Genomic DNA, 21986 nt, shown 5'->3' on the forward strand with positions numbered 1-21986 from the left:
ATCTGTGACATCACTTTCAATGAAGTATGGACCTTCAGATCCCATTGTTCTACCGCTCTCCTCAGTGCCCTACCATTTACGGTGCAAGACCTACCCTGGTTGGTCCTCCTAAAGTACAACACCTTGCACTTGCCTACATTAAATTCCATCCACCATTTTTCCAGCTGGTCCAGATCCTACTGCAAGCTTAATAGTCTTCCTCAATGTTCACTACACCCCCAATCTTGGTGTCATCCACAAGTTTACTGATCCAGTTAACTACATCATCACTCATGGTGCTGATATAGATGACAAACAACAGTGACCCACCACCGATCCCTGCAGCACTCCACGTCATAGGCCTCCAGTCAAAGAGGCAACTCTCCACTTGCCTCCCAAGTAAGCAAAGATGTAAACATCTATTTAAGATCTCCACCACCTTTTTTGGCTCAACACAGATGATCATTTCAATCTTCCAGAGGATCAATTTTGTCCCTTGCAATCCTTTTACTCTTAACATATCTGCAGAAACCCTTAGGATCCTCCTTCACCTCAGCTGCTAAAACAACCTCATGCCCTCTTTTTCCTCTCCTGATTTCTCTCTTTGTGCTCTCTTGCATGTCTTATACTCAAGTACCTCATTTGTTCCTATCTGTCCATACCTGCTATGCACCTTTTTTTTTCTTAATGGGGGTCTCAATATCTTTGGAAAACTAAGGCTCCCTAAACCTGTTATTCTCATCTTTTATTCTGACAAGCACATACACACCTTTTACTTTTGAGGTCTCCCACTTACCAAACACATCTCTGCCTGAAAATAGCCTGTCCCAACCCACACTTGCCAGATCTTTTCTGATGCCATTAAAATTGGCCTTTCTCCAATTTACAATCTCAACCCAAGGGCCAGACCTATCCTCTTCCATAAATACCTTGAAACTAATGGCATTATGATCACTACATGCAATGTGTTCCCCTACACAAACTTCTGTCACCTACCCTGTCTCATTCCTTAATGAGAGATCAAGTATTGCACACTTCCTCGTTGGGACTTCTATATACTGATTAAGAAAATGTTCCTGGATAGATATGACAAACTATCCCATCTAGTCATTTTACAGTATGGAAGTCCCAGTCAATTTGTGCAATGAAAACAGGTTAACTAGGAGTTAAAGGCCTTTAAGGAAGAGTGATCACAACTTTGTTATACTTGAAAACTATCAAGTTCAATGTGAAACATGGTTTTAAATTCGAACAAGCTGTAAAAGGCAGGAAAGCCATGGTTAAACACATATGAAATCTAATTAAGTTTAATGATATAACTTGCAATAAATATGGTTGTGTAGGTCTACAATTTGCAACTAAACTTATTGGCCTCATTATAGATACTTTGAGTGTTTAATGTGGAAAAACGGGGTGTGCAGTGGGGGGTGGGGGAGAGGATAAAAATGTTCTAGACAGCAAAGTTAACTAATTCTTTAAAAAAGCTACATTATTTTGTATGAATCAAGAAAGGAGTTTAAAAAGATTTACTTTTGCATTTTGTATAAATCTTTTTAATTTTTCTCCAGCTAAATTCTGCAAAGAAATATTTATTCTCCATGTTGAATTGTTGAGTAATGATTTATGAATTCCATAAGGGCAAATTTCCAGAACTGCAACAACTGTAATTCAGACAACACATACAAAAAGCTAGAGGAACTCAGCAGGCCAGGCAGCATCTGTGAAAATGAGTAAACAGGCAAGAGCCTTCATCAGGCCTGCTGAGTTCCTTCATTTGGGTGTGTTGCTTAGATTTCCAGTATCAGTAAATGTAATGTAGGGGTCGCTTGTATCCGCCTGTTAATGCCAACTCCACTTCTAGTCACAGAAACCTTCCATACCTCTCTTCACAAACAGTGTATTTGACAACTGACATCACAGAACAAAGCTATTTCTTCTATAACAGGAAGCCGAAGACCAACTGTTACCTGATTTCCATTTCTATCTCACAGCACAAACTTCTCATTGTACATGCAATGGATACAGATTCATTGACAAGTTACAGGTATGCTTGCCCTTAGCTGTTCCACTGAAGCTTACCTACAGCATCCAATCAATAGCAATAATGTGAAACCAAGATTGCATCTGACAAAACATTTCTTCACATCCACAACGGGTCTCTGACCTGAAACATTAGTTAATTTTCTTTGAACTAATTCAATTTTTGTATAAATCTATTGAATTGTGATGTTCACTGACCTACTGCATGTCTCCAGCATTTTGCTTAATTTCAAATATCCAGCATCAGCGGTTTAAAAAAATTTCATGACAGTCATTAGCTCTCACATTATAGACTAGTCATGTCATTCAGTCATTTATGATATCACCACTCCTCAAATTACATTCACCTACACACATAGCTATAAAGAATTAATACAGTACAAACCTATTGTTATACACTTACATTCTGCCTCTTGCCATTTGATACAACTGGACACAGGTATTCTGTGTGGAGGGTTAGAGTCCGACATCTTATTGCAATTATATAGAGCCTTGTTGAGACTTCAGACCGTAATATTATGTATCGGTCTTGTCTCTCTATCCAAAGGAGTAGCAGAAGTACAACAAAAATTGAGTATTGGTTAAGGAAATGGGCTGGGAGATTATTCTAAGTGAGTGTCTGCAGATTAAGAAGACTGGACTTGCACTCTTTAAATTGAGGTATGACTTGATGGAAACATACAAAATTCTTATGGGATTTCAGAGAATAGATGCAGGTATTTTTTTCTATGGCTGGGTATCTCTAACCTAGATCTATGAGTCTTAGTTTCAAAATAAGGGGCTAGTCATTTGGAACCAAGAAGGGAAATCTTCATCCAGTGGGTATTTAAACTTTGGAACTCTCTGCTCCATGAATGAGTTACTCACTATGTTCAAGACAGAGAGATTTGTGGATCATATGGGAATGAGGTTAATTGCAGGAAAGTGGAGCCAAGAAAAAAAAAGATCAGGCACACGTCCTTCAAGTGATTTCCAAATTTGTCAGCTCCCTCACATTATTCAGTTGCTACTCAACCTCCCCTTTCAGTATGTAGTCTTTACGTGCATATCCTCCCTTACATTGCAGAGCTCTTACACTATTGCTCCCAATTACATATTCATTTCCTCCTATTATTTTGCTGCTGTGGTCTCGTCGCCTTCCTCCAAAACATATGGACGGTACAGACTGGACTTTACAGCTCCCACACATCATCATTGGTGAGGTACACCACAGGAGTCAGAATGAGTCAGTCTTCAGCCCAAGGGCCATTCTTCATGAAAAATTTCAAAATTAACTGCTGGCTCTGTTCAACTGTGGGAACAAGGAATTAGATTTGACTTTCAATTCACACCTGTTTTCAGGCTCTTTCTAGCAAGGGTCACTCAGAAAGGAATTAGATTGGAAACCACCTGAAACCTTATCTCAGTGCAGTCTGACTGTTCCAGTCCCTCTGTTGTTCTGGTTGAGCCCAGGTGTTGTGCTTGGTCCAAGAATCAAAGTTGGGGGGAATGCATTGTCTAAGTGGATTTGCCAAAAAACACTCTATTTCACAGCCAAGCTTACGTCAAGAAGCACAAACACCAGCAATTCATTAGACACTGATTTTATTGTGACACAGTTTGTACCTGAATCAGTCTTGCTAAAGTCAAACACAAATCATGTGTGATTTCATTAACTGATTGTGTTAAGTTATGGGGGTGCAGTAAAACAAATCAGTCAACCAACCCACAATGTGGAGGTGGGCAGGGAAGAACTGATTCTGAGAACTAGTACTGCATACATTGCACATATAACCCTTCAGGCCCCCTTCCTCCATGCATCCTCCTCAAAACATCCCCACTTTGTTCTCTGGGCCACAAGCTGAATCTCTGCACAGGCCAATACAGAGTTAAAAACTATTTCCCTGACTCAACACCCAGTTTTAAGCGAGTAGACCAAGTTTTAAACAGAACATGCAAGTGTTGGAATACAGAGATATAATGTGTGTATTATCAGCAGACCAGAATAAACAGAGCATGGCCATTTGGAACAGGGTACCAGGATCCCTGTTAAACATCCCACCTCAACAGGCACCGTTCAATACTTGGCCAAAGGAAAAGGAAAAAGCATGTGCTTGCCCATGAGAAAGCAGAGATGCCTTACAGTGAAGATTCTGTACTTGACTTGTACTGCGAGTGGAAGTGGAATGTAACCTGAAGTATGGGACAAGAGTCATAATTTTAGTGTCCTCTGTTGTCAATTGTCCTCTGGATGTTTTAAAAGACAAGCGCCTTCCAAGGATTAATTCTGTTCAGGTTCTACTCTATCCTTAAACAAATGGAGAGCTTCTGTATGGGGGAGGGGTGGTGATGAGGGCTGTTGCAGCATATCTCACAGAGCTGCCCGTACAAGCAGAACGATGTCTTCTAAATTATACATTAAATCTTTCAACAGATCCATTCCACTGGATGGAAAAACTACCCTGGCGTTCTACCAGGGATGAAAGGCAACACCAAGGGTGGCAACTGAGAGGACAACAGATTCAAATGAGCAGCAGCATTCACTGCACATGCTCCAGATTTTAACATTCATAAAAACACATCATTTAAAATATTGCATATTTTTCTTTTGCTCATAACAAGGAAAAGAAGCCAAATCGGAAACAAAAAGGAGAACAAACAGCAAGACCTTTGAAGTGGGTCAAAATGAGAGAGAGAACAAAGAGTGGAGAGTAGACAGAATGCCAGAGAAAGTGGATTGAGTGCCAGAGGGTCCAGGAATGGGTACTCACAGAGGGAGAGAGGGAAAAACAACAGGTAAAGAAACTCCTGTATACAACCAGAGCTAAAGCTGTGTCACAGTGCTATCTGTGCACAATTGGGCTCTTCTTGATGGCATGCAGGAAAGGTCAGAAACCTGAGGGGTAATCTGCAGGAATCAACACGTATTAAAGTATATTGAAACACCAGGCAGCAGCACTATGTCAGGGAACATCCCTACATGAATTGATAGTTGCCAAGTTCTGCCTGTCCTAGCAACTTACAAATACTTGTGAACAGCCTGGGAGTTACAATCAAAGCAGTAGAGACCACTAGCACATCAGACAGCAATAAATGCTGTGATATGCATTTGGAAGCCTCTCTTAGCAGTTGGAGGGAACAGCGCCACCACTGAACTGAACAGTAACACGTAGTTGTGGAAAGGAGGCAGCATGGAGGGTGACACAGGGCAAATGATGCTTCTGTTCTCAAGGGCAACTGGCTAATACCTCTGCAAATTAAACACATGGACATCAGAATGTTTACCTTTCAGCACTGGAAACTAGTAAAAATTCACACACATACAATCTCTTCATAAAATTACTATTCATCACTCAGCTGGATTCTCACAAGCCTCTGTTGGGTTAGTAAAAGATAGCAGTTTCTGTTTGATTTTTTCCATTTTTTGTACATATTTACAAGTTCATCGATAAAAAAATAGCACATTCAAAAAAAACAAACAAAGAATCTGTGCTCTCATGGTAAACATTATGTACACATCATTCAGAGGAAAAGGCTTTTTCCATGATTTTGCTTATTAGGCTTTTTAAATTTTAAACCCTTACATATGAAATTTGTGACACCCCCACCACCCCTCCCTCCCGCCCGGCACCCCCACCACCAACTACATTAATGTTGGTGGTTACCGGCCCCCAGCTGAAGGAGGCTGAACCAGACCCCTGCTGCCTTTCTTGCCAGGTGATAGAGCAGGTGTGCTAGTGTCGGCTGGGGTTTGTGGTGTTCCTGGCACACTGTTTGACAGGCTGTGCGGTGAGCCCATTGGGGACGTGCTCATCATTCCAAATGTGCTGCTGCTAGTTGGCCGGGAAAGAGGAGACTGTCCTGGGCCGCTATTTGCCATACCTAGAGAGTAAAGAGGAAACATGGGAACGTTCAACACTGACAAAACAACCAGAATTAAAATGCAGATCTTCAATCTCAACATTTCACTCACCAAAATGAGTAAGTGCCAATGCTTGCAGGTGTGGCACCAATGGGTGACAGTAAATCTCCATCACCAGGGCAGGTTCAGATTGAAATTTCCTTTGCACTATCCATTACAGCACAGGCCAATTACAGAGTAAAGTTCCTTCTACACTGCTCAATCACTCCCAGGGTAGGTGCAAAACAGATTATGCTTCAACTGATGCTCCCTGTGTGCTCTTCCATTAAGCAGATTCAGCATGGGCTCAACACAGGTTTGTGATACAGTTTCCTCTATAGAGTGTCTCAAATACGATGGAGAAAGGAGTAGAAATAAATGCTGATAGGTTGGGTGGAGAAACATTCAAATAGATATCTTCTGAATCATCTCGAGTACTATAAATGCTTTGTAATATTTCAGCAATCTAGCTAATTTGAAATAGAACCTATACAGGCAGAATTAAGAAATATTGTACTGCAAATTTAGAGCGAACTTGAATCTAGATAAGACAATGACCTATCTCCTACAGGCAGTCTCCTGTTTGAATTTCTATTAGTCGTTACAGTCACACAGAATAAAATAGCAAGTGTTTAATTTTGGATCAGGCATTAACACACTGCCTTCAACCTCACCTTCAAGAAAGGAGATACTTAATGAACACTATTATGAACATAAGCCACCTTGATTCAGTCTTCCATCTTTAAACATATATAAATATGTCATTTCACAATCTGCACTCAGCAGGCACTTTATTAGGTATCTCCTGTACATAATAAAGTGGCCGCAGGAGTGAAACCTACTGTGCACTTCTGCTGCTGCTGTAGCCCATCCACTTCAAAGTTCAATGTGTTGTGCATTCAGAGATGCTCTTTTGCACACCATTAGTGTATGCATGGTTATTTTGAGTTTCCTGTCAGTTTGAACTAGTCTCGCCATTCTCCTCTGACCTCTCTCACTAACAAAGTGGTTTTGCCCATAGAACAGCTGCTCACTGGATGCTTCATTTCCCATACCAGTCTCTGTAATCCCTACAGACTGCAGTCTGTGAAAATCCCAGGCGGCCAGCAATACTCAAACCACCCTCTCTGGCACCAACAATCATTCCACAGTCAAAGTTACTTAGTAGATCAGATTTCTCCCCATTCTGATGTTTGGCCTGAACAACAACTGAACTTCTTGACCATGCTTGTATGGTTTTTTGCTGCCAGATGATTGGTTGATGGGATATTTGCATTACAGATGTACTAAAATAGCCACTGAGTGCATTTGTTTTACTTCAGGTAATTAAAGAATAGAGGATAGAACTGATTGCCATTGGGAGACCTAGATTGGCTAGAATTCAGCCAATGGGAATCCATTTGTCAATAACGGAAAGAATGGCTCAGAAAGGGAATATGCTAACCCATAAACCAAGATGTCAAAGAATGAAACAAACAACACAAGTTCATAGTAGAGAAGAACATGCAATAGCTTCAGCAGTTTTATTGGTGATTTAATTCTATGTTTATAGTACACACTAACACAAGTTCCAGTGCTGTTCAGTACCTCAATGCTACTGTCTACAGTGCACCAAAGGTTGCTGTGCAGGCTTGTTGACAACTATAATATTATCCACTTAACCTTAATGTTATTTCACCCAAAGGTTATGTGTTGGCTTTGAATCAGCAATGGAAGATAGAATAGATAATAAGTTATTGCCTATAATATTTAGATTAAAGTCTGTTAGTTTTATTATTTTTGTACAAAGCATTGCATGTTGCATTAAGTTGAAACTGTTTTGCAGTTCATTCACCTATCTCATGAAGATTTGCTGAGTCTGAATCAGTTTTATAAGAATATTAATCCTGTTTTTGAAGAAATAACCATGTGATGAATTCCACTGAGCAAGGGATCTTTGTAGGGATTCTTTAGTCCTTCTGTATACCTTGATATCGGGCAGCAAAGGGATCATCAGGGAATAAGATCAAATGTTGGGAGTGTCCTTGATTTCAGAAAACAAATATGACAATTATCCTTTTATAATGAGTCAGTGCTGTCAGTTTTTCACAATTGTAGTAAACGTAGCACAAAAACAGTGCACCCCATGTAACAGTGTCAACTCCAGAAAATAATTTAATCCCAGGATGTGAAATCAGTACCAAGTTCAAAGTTAAAAGTACAATTATTATCAGAGTATGCATGTATACTATTGGATCAACTTGTTGACTAACCCAACACTGTGATGAGCCATTAGAAATGAACTTGCTCTCACTGGTTCAAGGCTGATATAGCATAGCTGCTTGTGCACTGCTATTACAACTGGGGTACTGGAGTTGAAAGTTCAATTCTGATATCATCTGCAGGGAGTCTCTACATTCTCCCTGTGGAATGCATGCGTTTTCACTGGGAGCTCTGGCTTCCTCCCACAGTCCAGAGATGTACCAGTTAGTCGGGTTAAATTGTCCTGTAATTAGACTAGGGTTAAATCAGGGGTTGCTGGGTGGCGTAGCTTGAAGGGCCGAAAGGGCCTATATTGAGCTGTTATCTCAATAAAGCAAAAAAAAATATTAAAAGGGCAAGTTTGGTCACACTAAGCCCAGGTTGACATGCACGATGCTCCTAATAAGTTCCTCACCTTTGGACACACTGTACCCATATGCTGCATATGCAGCAGCTGAAGCGGCTGCGGCCCCTGCCCTGGCTCCTGCCATTGCTGCTGCACTACCAGCAGTGGACTTTCTCCCTCGATTCTTTCCTGAACTCTTTGATGTAGTCCCAGATCCTTTTGGACGTCCCCTGCCCCTGCCTGAAGGGCCCATGCTGGAACCAGACTTGTCTTGCGAAACACCTGCAAAGTAAGGTTGTGATAGTAGTTAATCTTTTTCTACATATTGAAAAACGCTGGATAGGATAGTGTTTGTCAGAAAGTTTCTTTAATTAGATCCCAACTACACAGAGTGTGATACCAGATCTATTAGGGAATGAGAAAGGGCAAGTGACAGAAGTTTGCTTAATGGAACACTTTGGATCTGAAGGTCATAATGCCATTAGCTTCAAGATAATTATGATGAAAGGATCTGGCAGATGTGGGACAGTCTGTTTTCTGGCAAAAGTGTGCTTGGTCAAGTGGAAGGCCTTCAAAAGTGAAATTCAGAGTATAGAGTTTGTATGTTTCTTTTAGAATAACAGACAACGCTGACAGGTTGAGAGACTTTGTTTTTTTGAGGGATACTAAGGCCCTAATTAGGAAAAAGAAAGATGTATAACAAATGGGAGCAAATGAAATACTTCAGTACGGTAAATAGTACGGCACAAAATTGATTCTCTGGGATATCAGAGTCATCACCTATGCATGGAGCCAAAAGACATGGGGGAGATGTTAAATGGATTTTTCCATCTGTATTTACTCTGGAGATGGACACAGAGTCTCTAGAAGTGAGACAAATCAGCACTTAGGTTGTGGACTGCATACAGATTACAAAGGAGGTGTTTACTGTCTTGAGGCAAATTAGACCATAAGACATAGGAGCAGAATTAGACCATTTGACCTATCGAGTCTGCTCCACATTTTCATTATGGCTGATCCAATTTTCCTCTCAGCCCCAATTTCCTGCCTTCTCCCCATATCCCTTTATGCCCTGACCAATCAAGAAATTAGCGTGAATAAATCCCTAGGGTCTGACAAAGTGTTCCCTCGGACCCTGTGGGAAGTGAGTGCAGAAATTGCCGGAGTTCTAGCAGGTATTTAAATGCCCTCAGCCATGGGTGAGGTATTAGACAACTGTAAGGTAGATAATGTTATTCTGTTGTATAAGAAAGGCTCTAAAATTAAACCAGGAAACGGTAGGCCGTGAGCCTGATATCAGTGTGGGAAAGCTAATGGAAGATATTCTAAGGCACTGTATATACAAATATTTGGATAGACAGGGATTAATTAAGAACAGTCAGTGTAGCTTTGTGTGTAGTAGGTCTTGTCCAACCAATCTTATAGTTTTTCAAGGTAGTTTCAAGACGTTGTCTGCATGGACTTCAGCCAGGCCTTTTACAAGGTCTCACAAGGGAAGTTGGTCAAGAAGGTTCAGTCTCGTGGCATTCAAGTTGAGGTAGTAAATTAGATCAGAAATTGGCTTCACGGGAGAAGCCAGAGTGATAGCAGATGGTTACCTCTCTGACTGGAGGTCTATGACTAGTGGTGTGCCAAAGGGATTGGTGTTGGGTCTTTTGCTGCTTGTCATTGATATCAATGATCTGAAAGATAATGTGGTAAACTGGATCAGCAAATTTGCAGTGACACCAAGATTTGGGGGGTGTGGGGGGGGTGTGGTGGACATTGAGGAAGACTATCTAAACTTGCAGCGGGATCTGGACCAGCTGGAAAAATAGGTTGAGAAATGAAAGATGGAATTTATTGACAAGTGTGAGGTGTTGTTCTTTGGGAGGACAAACCCAGGTTGGACTTGCACAGTGAGCGGTAGGGCACCAGGGAGTGTGGTAGAACAGAGGGATCTGAGAATACAGATCCACAATTCCTTAAAAATGGTGTCACATGCAGATAGGGTCATAAAAAAACTTTTAGCACATTGGCTATCATAAATCAAAATATGTATAGAGGAGCTGGGATGTTATGTTGAAGTTGTATAAGATGTTGGTGAGGCCTAATCTGGAGTATTTTGGAGTTTTGGTCACCTAAGTACAGGAAAAATATCAATATGATTGAAAGAGTGCAGAAAAAAATTACAAGGATGTTGCAAGGATGTGAGGACTTGACTTAAAGGGAAAGGCTGAAAAGGTTAAGACTTTATTCCCCAGAACATTGAAGATTGAGGGGAGATTTAACAGAGGTATACAAAATTATGAAAGATACAGATAGAGTAAAGGCAAGCAGGCTTTCTCCCTCCCTCCCCATGAGGTTGCACGAGGCTACAACTAAAGATCTGGCTTAAGTATGAAAGGTGAAATGTTTAAGGGGAAATGAGGGGAAACTTCATCCAGAGTGTAGAATGAGCTGCCAGTGCAAGTGGTAGATGCAATGTTGATTTCAATGTTTGAGAGAAGTTTGGACAGGTACATGGATGGGAGGGGTATGGTTCAGGTGCAGAGTAATAATTCAACATGGACTACATGAGCCAAAGGGCTGGTTTCTGTCCTGTAGTGTTTTATGACTTTCAGCTGATCAGTGTAGTGTTCTATGACTTTCAATTCATCAGTAGTTACAGAAATGAATTTAGTCCATGATTTTAACATGTTGCCTTGCTGAATACCTAAATCAAGAAGAATCAGAACTGGTCACAAGGCATCTAATGCTGTGCAGAGTCAGAAGCTAATTTCAGTATACAATGGATAATGGAAAAGGCTCTTGCTTTTGGCTTTCCCACATTAACCCATCCTACACGTATTCAATGGTAGTGACTGCCCCACTCACCCAGTCTCTCTATGCAGATACATTGGCACATATACACAGGCATTTGTCAAGAATTACCAGCAGGATATGAGAAAACAATTCACCAAGGGTTGAGGGGAAGATTACAAATTGACACTTTGGACTGATATCACAGCTGAATTGTTCTCCTGCCTCCCACTAATCCCCAGCTGCTAATTCTATTTATAATCACAAGCTTGAGTGGAACAACAAAACAAACAGGAAACTGCACAATTAAACAGAAAGGGTGACAATCACCATCGTGGGTGACTCAAACTCACGCAACACCACCAGGTTTCAGTTCAAGGTTACAAAATTACCACCGTCATGGCCGGTTACATTTAGTAGGAAAGATTATAACACACTGTGAAAGATGCCTCAGAGCCATACCGTTCATGTGATCTGAAGTTGAGCCTGCAATGGAGACTGGAGAATTGGTTGCTCTGGATTGAGAGGCTGATGTTGGGTCATCCACAATCACAAGGTCACTGCTGCTTTCATCGGGTGCAATAGATCCCGTGTGCTGTTCACTACTCATTGATATCTATGGGAATGGAGATCATAGATTACATTGGAAACCTGTGGTTTTGGAACAACGCATGTGCACAATTAAATCCACTTGTAAATAACTACCGCATGTAAATAACAAACCATGCCTTATCCATGCCAGAGTTCCCGCACATCATTTATACTGAACAGCCAAATAGGGATATATATATAGTGCCAATAGGATAGAAATATGTGCATCTGTTGCAAAGAATTCATAAAGTCAACTAATAATGGAAAAAGGACAGAGAAAATAACAGTCAATTGACTGTCAAATTTCATTCTGATAAAACTTACAGGGGCCCTTTATAGTTGGGTCAAAAACATTTATCCAAGTGGGTCTTCTAAGTTCTCAACTTCCTGCCACAATGCATCAGCCTGAGACACCTTATGCAAGACTGTTTCTAATAAAAGGTTGTAGAAGCCAGGTGAAATTGTGGTGAAAGAATTTCACTTCTTTACCAGCAGCAATGAACCCCGTATTTACAGCTTGCTCACCCCATGTTCCATGATTAGATGGATTGCTTCTCCAGTGAAAATCTGAAAAAACCTACAGAAAGTGGCAGTGCCAATCATAAAGCTCTGACATACAATACAGACCTGATCTGAGTAAACATGTGAAGCAATGAATTCTGCAGGATCACTAAGGCACGTTTTAACAGGATGACGAGCCTCAGCCAGGGGTCATATACTTGGTGGCATAACGAAGCTCTCAGTCAGCTGGCATCAATCAGAGGCAAATAACCACAAACATCGGCAAGAAACGTTCACAGCACACAGTTTGTACCAGCAGACCAACCTCCAGAGCACTATATAACATCAAAAGAGGTAAGCATTCTGCAGGTTTCTTGGGATTGGAAAATGGATGTGGACTTGGGGGAAAAAAAAGCTTGTGTTTCCCCCAGGACATTGTGGGTACAACACTGCGGCCAGACATGGTCCTATAGTCCACAACAGCCAAGCTGGCATATGTTGTGGAATGGTGTTGAAGAAGCTTACGAGAGGAAAAAGACCAAGTACTCTGAACTGGCAACAGAAGCTGCTGAGAATGGCTGGAAGACCAAGATTTTCCCTGTAGAAGTGGGATGCAGGGGATTTGTGGCTACATCTACGATTAGTCTATTGAAGAAGATGGGGGTGAGGGGTTACTCACTCCACCAAGCAATCAAGTCTTTGTCAAATGCAGCAGAAGAAAGCAGTAATTGGATTTGGATTTAAAGGAAAGATAACAACTGGGCTGCAAGATGAAGACAGGAGGGTATGGAACTAAGGGGGTTGTACCTGGGACGCCAGGTAGCGCCACTGAACCCTCAGGAGATGTCAAAGTGGGCTCTTCATTGTTAATATTGGTGGATTATTCCCAGAAACTAAAAGAAATGGCTTCTAAAACTTGTAGACAACACTAGAACAGTCTATTTTAAACACCTGTAAAATGCTTAATTGCAGTTGATACTTGTTAAATAATGACACTGTGCATGTTATTTAGTTACCCAATTTAGCAACTGGTAAGTTATCAGAATAATGAGTACATCATTAGTATTGTTTAGACTGATGCATTTACGACCAGTCTATTGAAGAAGATGGGGGTGAGGGGTTACTCACTCCAACAAGGTATCAAGTCTTTGCCAAATGCAGCAGAAGAAAGCAGTAATTGGATTTGGATTAAAAGGAAAGACAACAACTGGACTGCAAGATGAAGACAGGAGGTATGGAACTGAGGGGGGTATATCTGGGACACCAGGTAGCACCGTTGAGCCCCCTGGAGATGCCGTGGCTTATCAACGAAATGCCAAAGAAGGTGGGTGCCCACCTGATGACCCCGATGAAGTACCTACCCTCCTTGGCACCACTCCATGCCCACTGCCAACATTGAGAGTGCCGTCTTATCATAGGGATTGAAACATCAAGTCCTATTAGCTATACCACATATTGTGGTCTATTTAAACTTCATTTCATAACATGCTTGTAAAACACCTTGAGAGAGGTTTGGTATTGTTTAAGATATGATAAAAGTTAATTTTGTGGTGGAGGTATGCTCCAACTTTGCAAAGCCTACTTATAGGTCCTTCAATACCTCACTGTAAGGGCTGGGCATAGCTGAATCCACACTAATGAAAGATTCCTCTCCGTCTGCTGACATGTTTCCTGAGGACATGTTGGAGTTATCAGCAGATGCTAACGAAGGTGTTAACATATTCCAGCCATCTTTCCTCCTCTTCATTGCATTCTCACTATCCTCCTTCTTCTTCTGTTGAAAACAAACAGAATGTATCAAAACTTTGTTGACCAGACACACCTAGTTATTATAGTAGTTATACCATATCTGAGTCAGTTAAACACTCCATGACAAATTAAAATTACAAGAATGTAAAACAGTGTTCTGGAGAAACTCAGCAGGTCAGGCAGCATCTGTCGAGGTAAACAGTTGACATTATGGGTTGATTCCCTTCACCTGGATTATCACAAATTCCAAGACCTGAGCAGGTACAGGATAGGAGTAAAGCCAAGTTTACCAATGAAAAATTCAGCTCTGGACACAGCTGCAAATACAATTTTTATCCAGAATACCTATTCCAACTTTACCTGAACTGAAGTGGCTGCTAACAAACCAATATCATATGGCCTGGAGGCCAGGCATCTGCAGGTGAAGTGGAGGATATACTTGAGCAAGATGATCAGATGCATTTCAGCCAACACTCAATAGACACTAGGTGCAGAAGACCATTCGGCCCCTCGAGTCTGCACCGCCAACACTCGAGTCATTAACTTCATCTCTGGATCCCACACTTGTTACTGGAACCACAATAGTAAACCTGCCCACCATCCACCCAACTATTGCTGAAGTTGCCTTCTGACAGCAGTGGCAACAGAATCTATCCCAGGATACTGGAGGACAGGTAGGAGATCGCTTAGCTTTGACAGAAATCTTTGTATCCTCCTTAGCTATTGGCTATCCTCAGTTTTTGGAACTTATCAATAGATAAGTTTGTCCATGTGTCACACACAAAATGCTGGTGGAACACAGCAGGCCACACTGCATCTATAGGAATAAGTACAGTTGATGTTTTGGGCTGAGACCCTTCGGAACGTGTGGCCAAGGAAAGTGAGAGAAGCAGATATGATAGCAACATTAAAGAAGCATTTAGCCAGACACACAATCAGTCAGGGAATGGAGTGATATGGATCTTGTGCAGACAGGTGGGTATAGTTTAGATTTATGTCATGGTCAGTGCTTTATTGTTCTATAGTAAAATATGCAAAAAAATGAAATCATAGCAAGGTAAACATTATCATTACTGACTATACTGTACAAGAGAACATACTGAAAATGTTGGCAGGAAATTCACCATCTATGAGCTTCACCAAGTATTACTTTGCACCTTATCTGCCTCAGGTGTGTTCAGTAGGACAGCAATAGGAGGTCCAACCTCTCTAAAGTACAACTGCATGGCACTTGACTTCATCTTGATACTGATGCCTGGTATTTGAAATTCTGTGGTGCTGATACTCTCTCAGATAATGACAAGATTGTTAAATCACAAATGATCCAAATCTTTTTGGCAAAGTCAGCATTCATTGTCAATCTTTAACTATCCCTTGGACTGAATGAAATTTTAGTGAAGAGTTATTTATACATTTATGGGATGAGACTGGATAGAAATAGCAGATTTCCTATCCAGAAGGGCGTTAGTGTATAGATAGGCTTTTACATCATCTGGCAATTAGCCAGTCATGATTACTGATTACCATCTCCCAGGTACTACGCAACACACAAAATGCTAGAGGAACTCAGGTCAGGTAGCATATATGGAAATAAATACAGTCAACATTTTGGGCCGAGACCCTTCATGAGGACTGGAAAGGAAAAGTGAAGAAGCAAGAATAGAAAAGTGAGGGGAGGGGAAGGAATGCAACCTAGAGGTAATAGATGAAACCATATGGGTGGAGGGGGGGGGGTAAATGAAGTAAGAAGTTGGGAAGTGATAGGTGGAAAAGGTAAAGGGCTGGAGAAGGAGGAATCTGATAGGAGAGGAGAATGGACCATGGGAGAAAGGTAAGGGAAAAGAGGAGGGGCATTAGGGGGAAGTGATAGGCCAGCAACGAGAAGAGTTAAGGGGAAATTGAAGAGAAAGGGAGAGGGGGAAAATTTACCAGAAGTTGCAGAAATTGATGTTCATGCCACGAGGATGGAGATTACACAGATGTAATATGAGGTGTTGATTGATCCTCCAACCTAAGAATGGCCTCTACATCGTGTTTCACCAATGTAGAGGAAGCTGCATCAGGAGCACTGGATACAGTAAATGACGCCTCACTTTGAAGGATTTTTGGGACCATGAATGGAGGTGAACGAGCAGAGGTGTAGCACAGGAGGGAGATTAGTGGAGAGTGGTGAATTGACATGGGAATTACAGAATGAGTGATCCCTGTGGAAAGCAGAGAGTGTGTGGTGGTGGGAGGGTGTGAAAGAAGTAAAGGTGTGTTTGATGGAATTTAAGCACATCCCTGGATCAACAATTAACCACTATATTACTATATCCAAATGAGGAAACTTCAATTTATTCTTAATTAAATAATATTTACATGATACACATAATGAAGTAGGGAGACCTGGAGAAGTATCTTTTCTTAGTCATTTACACAAATATTGATGTAACTGAGAGCATGAGGGAGAAAAATGCCTATTAACATGCATGAACATGTGTAACAATGAGTGCCAAATTGTGTGCATGTACATGGTTGTGGTCCAATATGATTACAAATGTGAAATTATGATTTGCACGACTGACCTTATGATGGTTAGTTCTAAAGGCTTGTGCATTCCATGTATACATATTTTGAAGTGCACATCTGAAGCAATGAATGTGTGAACATGTGTTGAATAATAGATCTGTTAAATTGTTTTCTCTTTCAGTACATATCCATGAAATTAACTTGTGCTAAAGCGAGCTGGCATGGATGTGACACTCAGTTTTATTAATGCTGGCAATCTGATCAGTAGCAGTGATGAATAAATCATTGTCAGGAGATTACAGACATCATTACTGAACATACAGCTGCACAGGTTATAAACCAAGCTCAGGATAAACACCAGTGCCCCAGAAAGGAACCTGTGCAGTACTGGCAAGAGAAGACAGCAAATATATTGATTGTGTGGGGTAGGAGAAGTGATTATAGTAAAAAAAATTCAGGTTAAAGACAGAACCAACTGTTCTAGAGGGGAAGTGTTGAAGACTAATTATGACTTGTACAGTCTCAGCAAAGACACAATTAAATGACCAAGTTAACTACACACAAAACTGCACAAGTTCCCAGGTTTCAGAAAACTTGCTTCGTTACTGAATTCAAAACTATTGGAGATTTTGAAGGGTGGACAGATGCATTTATCAAACAGAGGAAGCTGGAAAGCCAAGGAGAGAGAGTGGATTGCTTGAACAATAAGCTTCTATAGACATGTTGAACTGAATTACCATGGAGAGAATACTGGGCTGAACCTCACTGCTGAACAGATGAGATAAGGGAGTAGGGGAATTATTCCTGGTTGGAGCAGCACTCGAGGCTACTTAGTGACATTAATAATAGCCTCTTTGAAATTACTAGGCAATTTCCCAAGAAATTCTTAATAACCTCACCAAAAGCACCAATTTTCCCACAATTTTAAAAGAAGACATGAAACAAAAATGACTATGTACTGACATACTGTACTCCCTGATCTTAACTCGGTATACTTCACATCCCATGGAGAATTTCTGGTAAGTTGTTTTACAAATAGGTAGCTAGTTAAGGTGTAAATGACAGAACGCAACATTCCCATCCTTGGCAAGCACCTGAACACGCTAACTTCCTGTTCAAATGACAGCAATTAAGGATACTGTACTACCTTAGCTTCACATGGAGGTAGAGGGGAAGTGTTTAATCCGTTTGACTACAGAACTAATCAACATAGTTTGTCTCTCATGGTAATAAATAGAGGAAATATTTCCACTTCCCAGGATAAAGGAAATAAGTAAGTACACACTCACCAGACCTCATTCACTGACTTGGCAAATAGACAACTGTTATTTAACTGGGATGTTGATTAAAGGCATGCAAATGCTTAAAATTACAGCAAAAGCAAATCACAGACCATTCTGTACAGTGGTTCTAAACTTTCCACAAAACTAACCACTAATCTGAAAACTTCCAGCTGTGGGGTAAGCCAGGATTGGAATTCTACATTAAAATCTAATGTGGACCCACTTACAGTTGGGAAGTAGGTATGCAGAAGAAACGCAAAATATAAATAAACCAAAACATTCACCACTGCCTCTTTTCCATCATGGGACAGAGGCCAAGGGGTGACTTCGTAGAGGTCATCTTTATCCCCGGGGAGGGGTTTTAAACTAGCGGGCACAGACTTAAAGGTCAAAGGGGAAAAACATAAAAAGGACCTAAGGGTGACCTTTTCCACAGAGAGGGTGGTGGGTATATGGCATGAGCTGCCAGAGGAAGTGGCAAGGGTGGGGATAACTGCAATGTTTAAAAAAAACACTTGGACAGGTACATGGATTGGAAAGGTTTAGAGGGATATAGACAGGCAAAAGCAGGCACATGGAACTAGCGGGTGGTCAATGGTTGGTTTGAGCCAAAGGGCCTGTTTCCATGTTGTATAACTAATAAACTTTTTGTTTTAAATACCAGCTGACAGCTTTTGGTATTTAAACCACATTCCAGTACTTTGGATACAGGCAGTTCCTGAGATCCGTTCCTAAGTCTGTCTTTAAGTCGAATTTGTAGGCAAGTCGGAACAGGTACATATGGTTTTTACTTAGCGGCAGTTCCAAATGTTCCAAATAATGGGAAGAGATTCCTTAATGATACTGCGAAGTGCCCTCGGATTTAGGGAGCAATACACAAGCAAAGGCTTGAGCTTGAAATCCCCAGATGCGCTATCCCCAAGTAATAACATGAGCTATCCTTTGATGCCTTATGCCCTGGTGCACTTTTTTCCTCTTTCGAAATGTAAGTCCTTTCAGGCATTCTTTCCCAAAATAAGCCAATCTTGTCTTCATTAAATATTTGGTCTGGCAAATAACCCCCTTCCTCAATAATTTTTTTCAATATTTCAGGGAAATCACTCGTAGCACTCGCTGCTTCACCTTGCACTTTAATATTATGTACATTTGCCCTCACTTTGAAATGAATGAACCAACCCCTACTTGCAACAAATTCTTCATTACAATCAGCTTCACTTGCTGAACGTGCAGCTTTTAAACCATTGAAAAGTTTTCAAGCCTTTTCTTGTAAGGCTAATAGGCATATTACTCTGATTTTGATCATCTAACCAAATTATCAATAGCTTTTCCATTTCAATAATTAAACCACTGTATTGCTTAGTAATAATTGTAGCTTTCATCGGGGCAGAACCTTTCATATGCTCCATTATTCTCACTTTATCCTTTAAAATTATTCCGATTGCTGACTGACTGTAACCTAACGCTTTTCCAATGACAGATGGCTTTTCACCTCTTTCCGATCACTTTATTATTTCCACTTTATTTTCAATCGTGATCGTTTTCCTTTTCTTTGATCCATCACCAGCACTTGCATTAAATTTACACTTTGGAGGCATGGTTATAAGGGTAAATAAGAGAAAATTTTAAGCCAAATACAAAGTTACACACTCAACAGTGTTAACGCCAACGTGATCCGGCTTAAAATGGCCAACAGCTTTCTCCTTCCTTGAGCCAACGAACAGCTGAAGCCATGCAATGTTTTCAAATTTTTAATGTAATATAGGCTTTATGGCAGTCCATTCTTAAGTATGAGTTGTCTGTAAGTCAGACATTTGTAACCCGGAGACCACCTGTATTTCTCATCTAGGGTTGTGTGCTCCATCTGGTGCTCAATTCCTGAACTGCTGAGGGGATTCCATTAGCCAAATGGAACATTACAACTTCAATCTTCTCCAAGACCTAAGTGAGATGGGCAAAAATCCACCCTACCCTTGAAAGTGGCCTGTTGTGAGAGTGTTTTACAAGGCTTTAATCTCTCTCAAGGTTGGCCATTTTGGGCACCATGGTAGTGCAACATAACTAAATTACAAGTATTACCAAATAAAAAATCTTATCATTTTAACAGGTCCACAGCTCCCTGCTTTCTCACCCCTCCACCAACCCCTTCATTAAAAAGGAGGATTACATTTGTTATCTTGCAGTCTATAGGAATTATTCAGGAATCTGTAGAATTTTGGAACACAGCAACCTGTGATTCTCAATTGATATTTCCATCAAAACCTTGGTATTCAGGTCATCAGGTTCTAACCATTTATCAGCTTTTATTCTCATTAATTTTGTTTGTACTTTTATTCTTTCAGCTCTGATTAGGTGTTCTACACATTGTTACCCTGCACTTACTGCCTCAAGCTCTCAGCTTCTAATTGTCTCTTCATTGCAGCCCCACCCCACCACCACAACCCCAGAACATTAGACTCCAGCTCTTCAACTCAGCTGAATTTCCTCAAGATACAGCCAAATGGTGCAGATGTAGACTGCATCAATTCTCACAAACTACAATAGCAACATATCACCATTCCCATGTTAAAATTTATATATATAGTAGATTCTGGTTAATTGAGACAAAGTACATTTAGGCTTAAATAAGCAGCTGCACCAATTAGCCAAAATTTCATTAGTTTATAAAAGGTATTAAAACGGACAAAGCATCAATTAAATGAGTAACAAATTAGGTATTTAAATGAAATGCAGAACAAATTAGAACACTATAATACTACTGCAATACTACTGTGTTTTAGTTCCTAATATTTATCAATGGAGGAATTCATCCAGTTTATGCTACTGCATTCTTTTGATTGACTGAAAATGAACAAAATCACAGACACAGATAATGCACTGACTTCATACAATGCTATCGACAATTGCATTCTCCAAACCCTCATTTTCATTGCAATATTCAAGATGGCTGTTGATACCTTCCAATTCTTCGTAGTTCCTAACTTGTAGTGAAATAATTTCATTTTCATTCCCAGCCATTTTTGCCATCTCAAATGTTTAGAAACTGCAGTGAGCCAAACACTTTTGAATTGTCTTACTATTTCTCGCCAACTATCAGTGACAAAGTCACTGCTTCTTGAACACAAGCATACGCAACTGATGCTATTTAAGAACTGTTCATTCTAAGCATGGTGTAGTGTCTAACAGCCACACAAGTGCACACATTTGATGCTAGTTAGAAACTGTTTGGCAACAGTCTCCTACCCCAATCAAACGGTACAGTATCCCTAAGAAACATTTTACTTGATTTGTTTTTGTTCTTTAAGAGTTGTCACAAATAAGCGATGGCTCTGATTAACCAATGGCCCAATTATCTGGAATCTATTGTACTTCATTAATTGAAAATAATTAATTCTTTAAATGCAAAACTACACCGTGCATCTTGCCCAATCAAAATCCACATGTTACAAAAGGTGCCAGTGGACACTGCACTGTAGCTTTTCCATGCTGTGCTTGAAAAAAAGTGATTGAGACATATGAGGCACAAGTTCTAGGCCAGTTGATAGCAACTTCAGTTAAACATTTCTTCTTGGTACCTTATTATGTGGGAAACTGACATATTAAAGTACCACTTTCTCATCAGTAATAATAAAAACTACAAAAATAAAAAAATCTAATGGTAAAGCTGCATCATCAGTTGGGTTTATAATTTTACCTTTTCTGCATACTTCTCTCGTTTTCTCTTTCGATCTTTCACTTTATTTGATTCTTCTTGTATCCGCTTTTCCTCTTGTCGCAGACGCACTTACCAGAAAGATAAACAGAAAAAAACAATTAACTAACTAACCCAACCTGTTACCCAGCAATCTTAAAGGCAGTCGAATGTAAGACACTACATTTCATAGATTGATACTTGGAAAGAGACCCTTCAGATCACCAAGTTGGTGCCATTGAGCACTGATTTACACTAATCCCATTTTATTTTCTCCACATTCAATTTTGTTTGTCCACCAGCCACCAACACTGAAGAGACTAGGTCATTTCTAATCACACGTGGATGTAAATTGTGTGGAGTACAATGCAGTACATCTGTGCAAATAACACACAA

At 40.4% G+C, this 21986-nt stretch overlaps 1 protein-coding gene across 2 annotated transcripts in view; it reads right to left on the bottom strand.

The window, feature by feature from the left end:
* Positions 1-3592: 3592 nt before the first annotated feature.
* The window catches only part of ino80 (INO80 complex ATPase subunit), a 232643-nt gene continuing 214249 nt past the window's right edge, over positions 3593-21986 (bottom strand). For both annotated transcript variants that reach the window (XM_059952871.1, XM_059952861.1), the window contains exons 32-36: positions 21594-21682; positions 13960-14133; positions 11730-11883; positions 8556-8768; positions 3593-5880 (exon numbers count right to left, since the gene is read on the bottom strand). In XM_059952871.1, coding sequence (XP_059808854.1) covers positions 5660-5880; positions 8556-8768; positions 11730-11883; positions 13960-14133; positions 21594-21682 — 851 coding nt within the window. In that variant the 3' untranslated portion in view covers positions 3593-5659. The remainder of the gene's footprint in view (positions 5881-8555; positions 8769-11729; positions 11884-13959; positions 14134-21593; positions 21683-21986) is intronic.

The sequence above is a fragment of the Hypanus sabinus genome, chromosome 2 (genome assembly GCF_030144855.1).
Source record: "Hypanus sabinus isolate sHypSab1 chromosome 2, sHypSab1.hap1, whole genome shotgun sequence".
Lineage (NCBI taxonomy): Eukaryota > Metazoa > Chordata > Chondrichthyes > Myliobatiformes > Dasyatidae > Hypanus > Hypanus sabinus.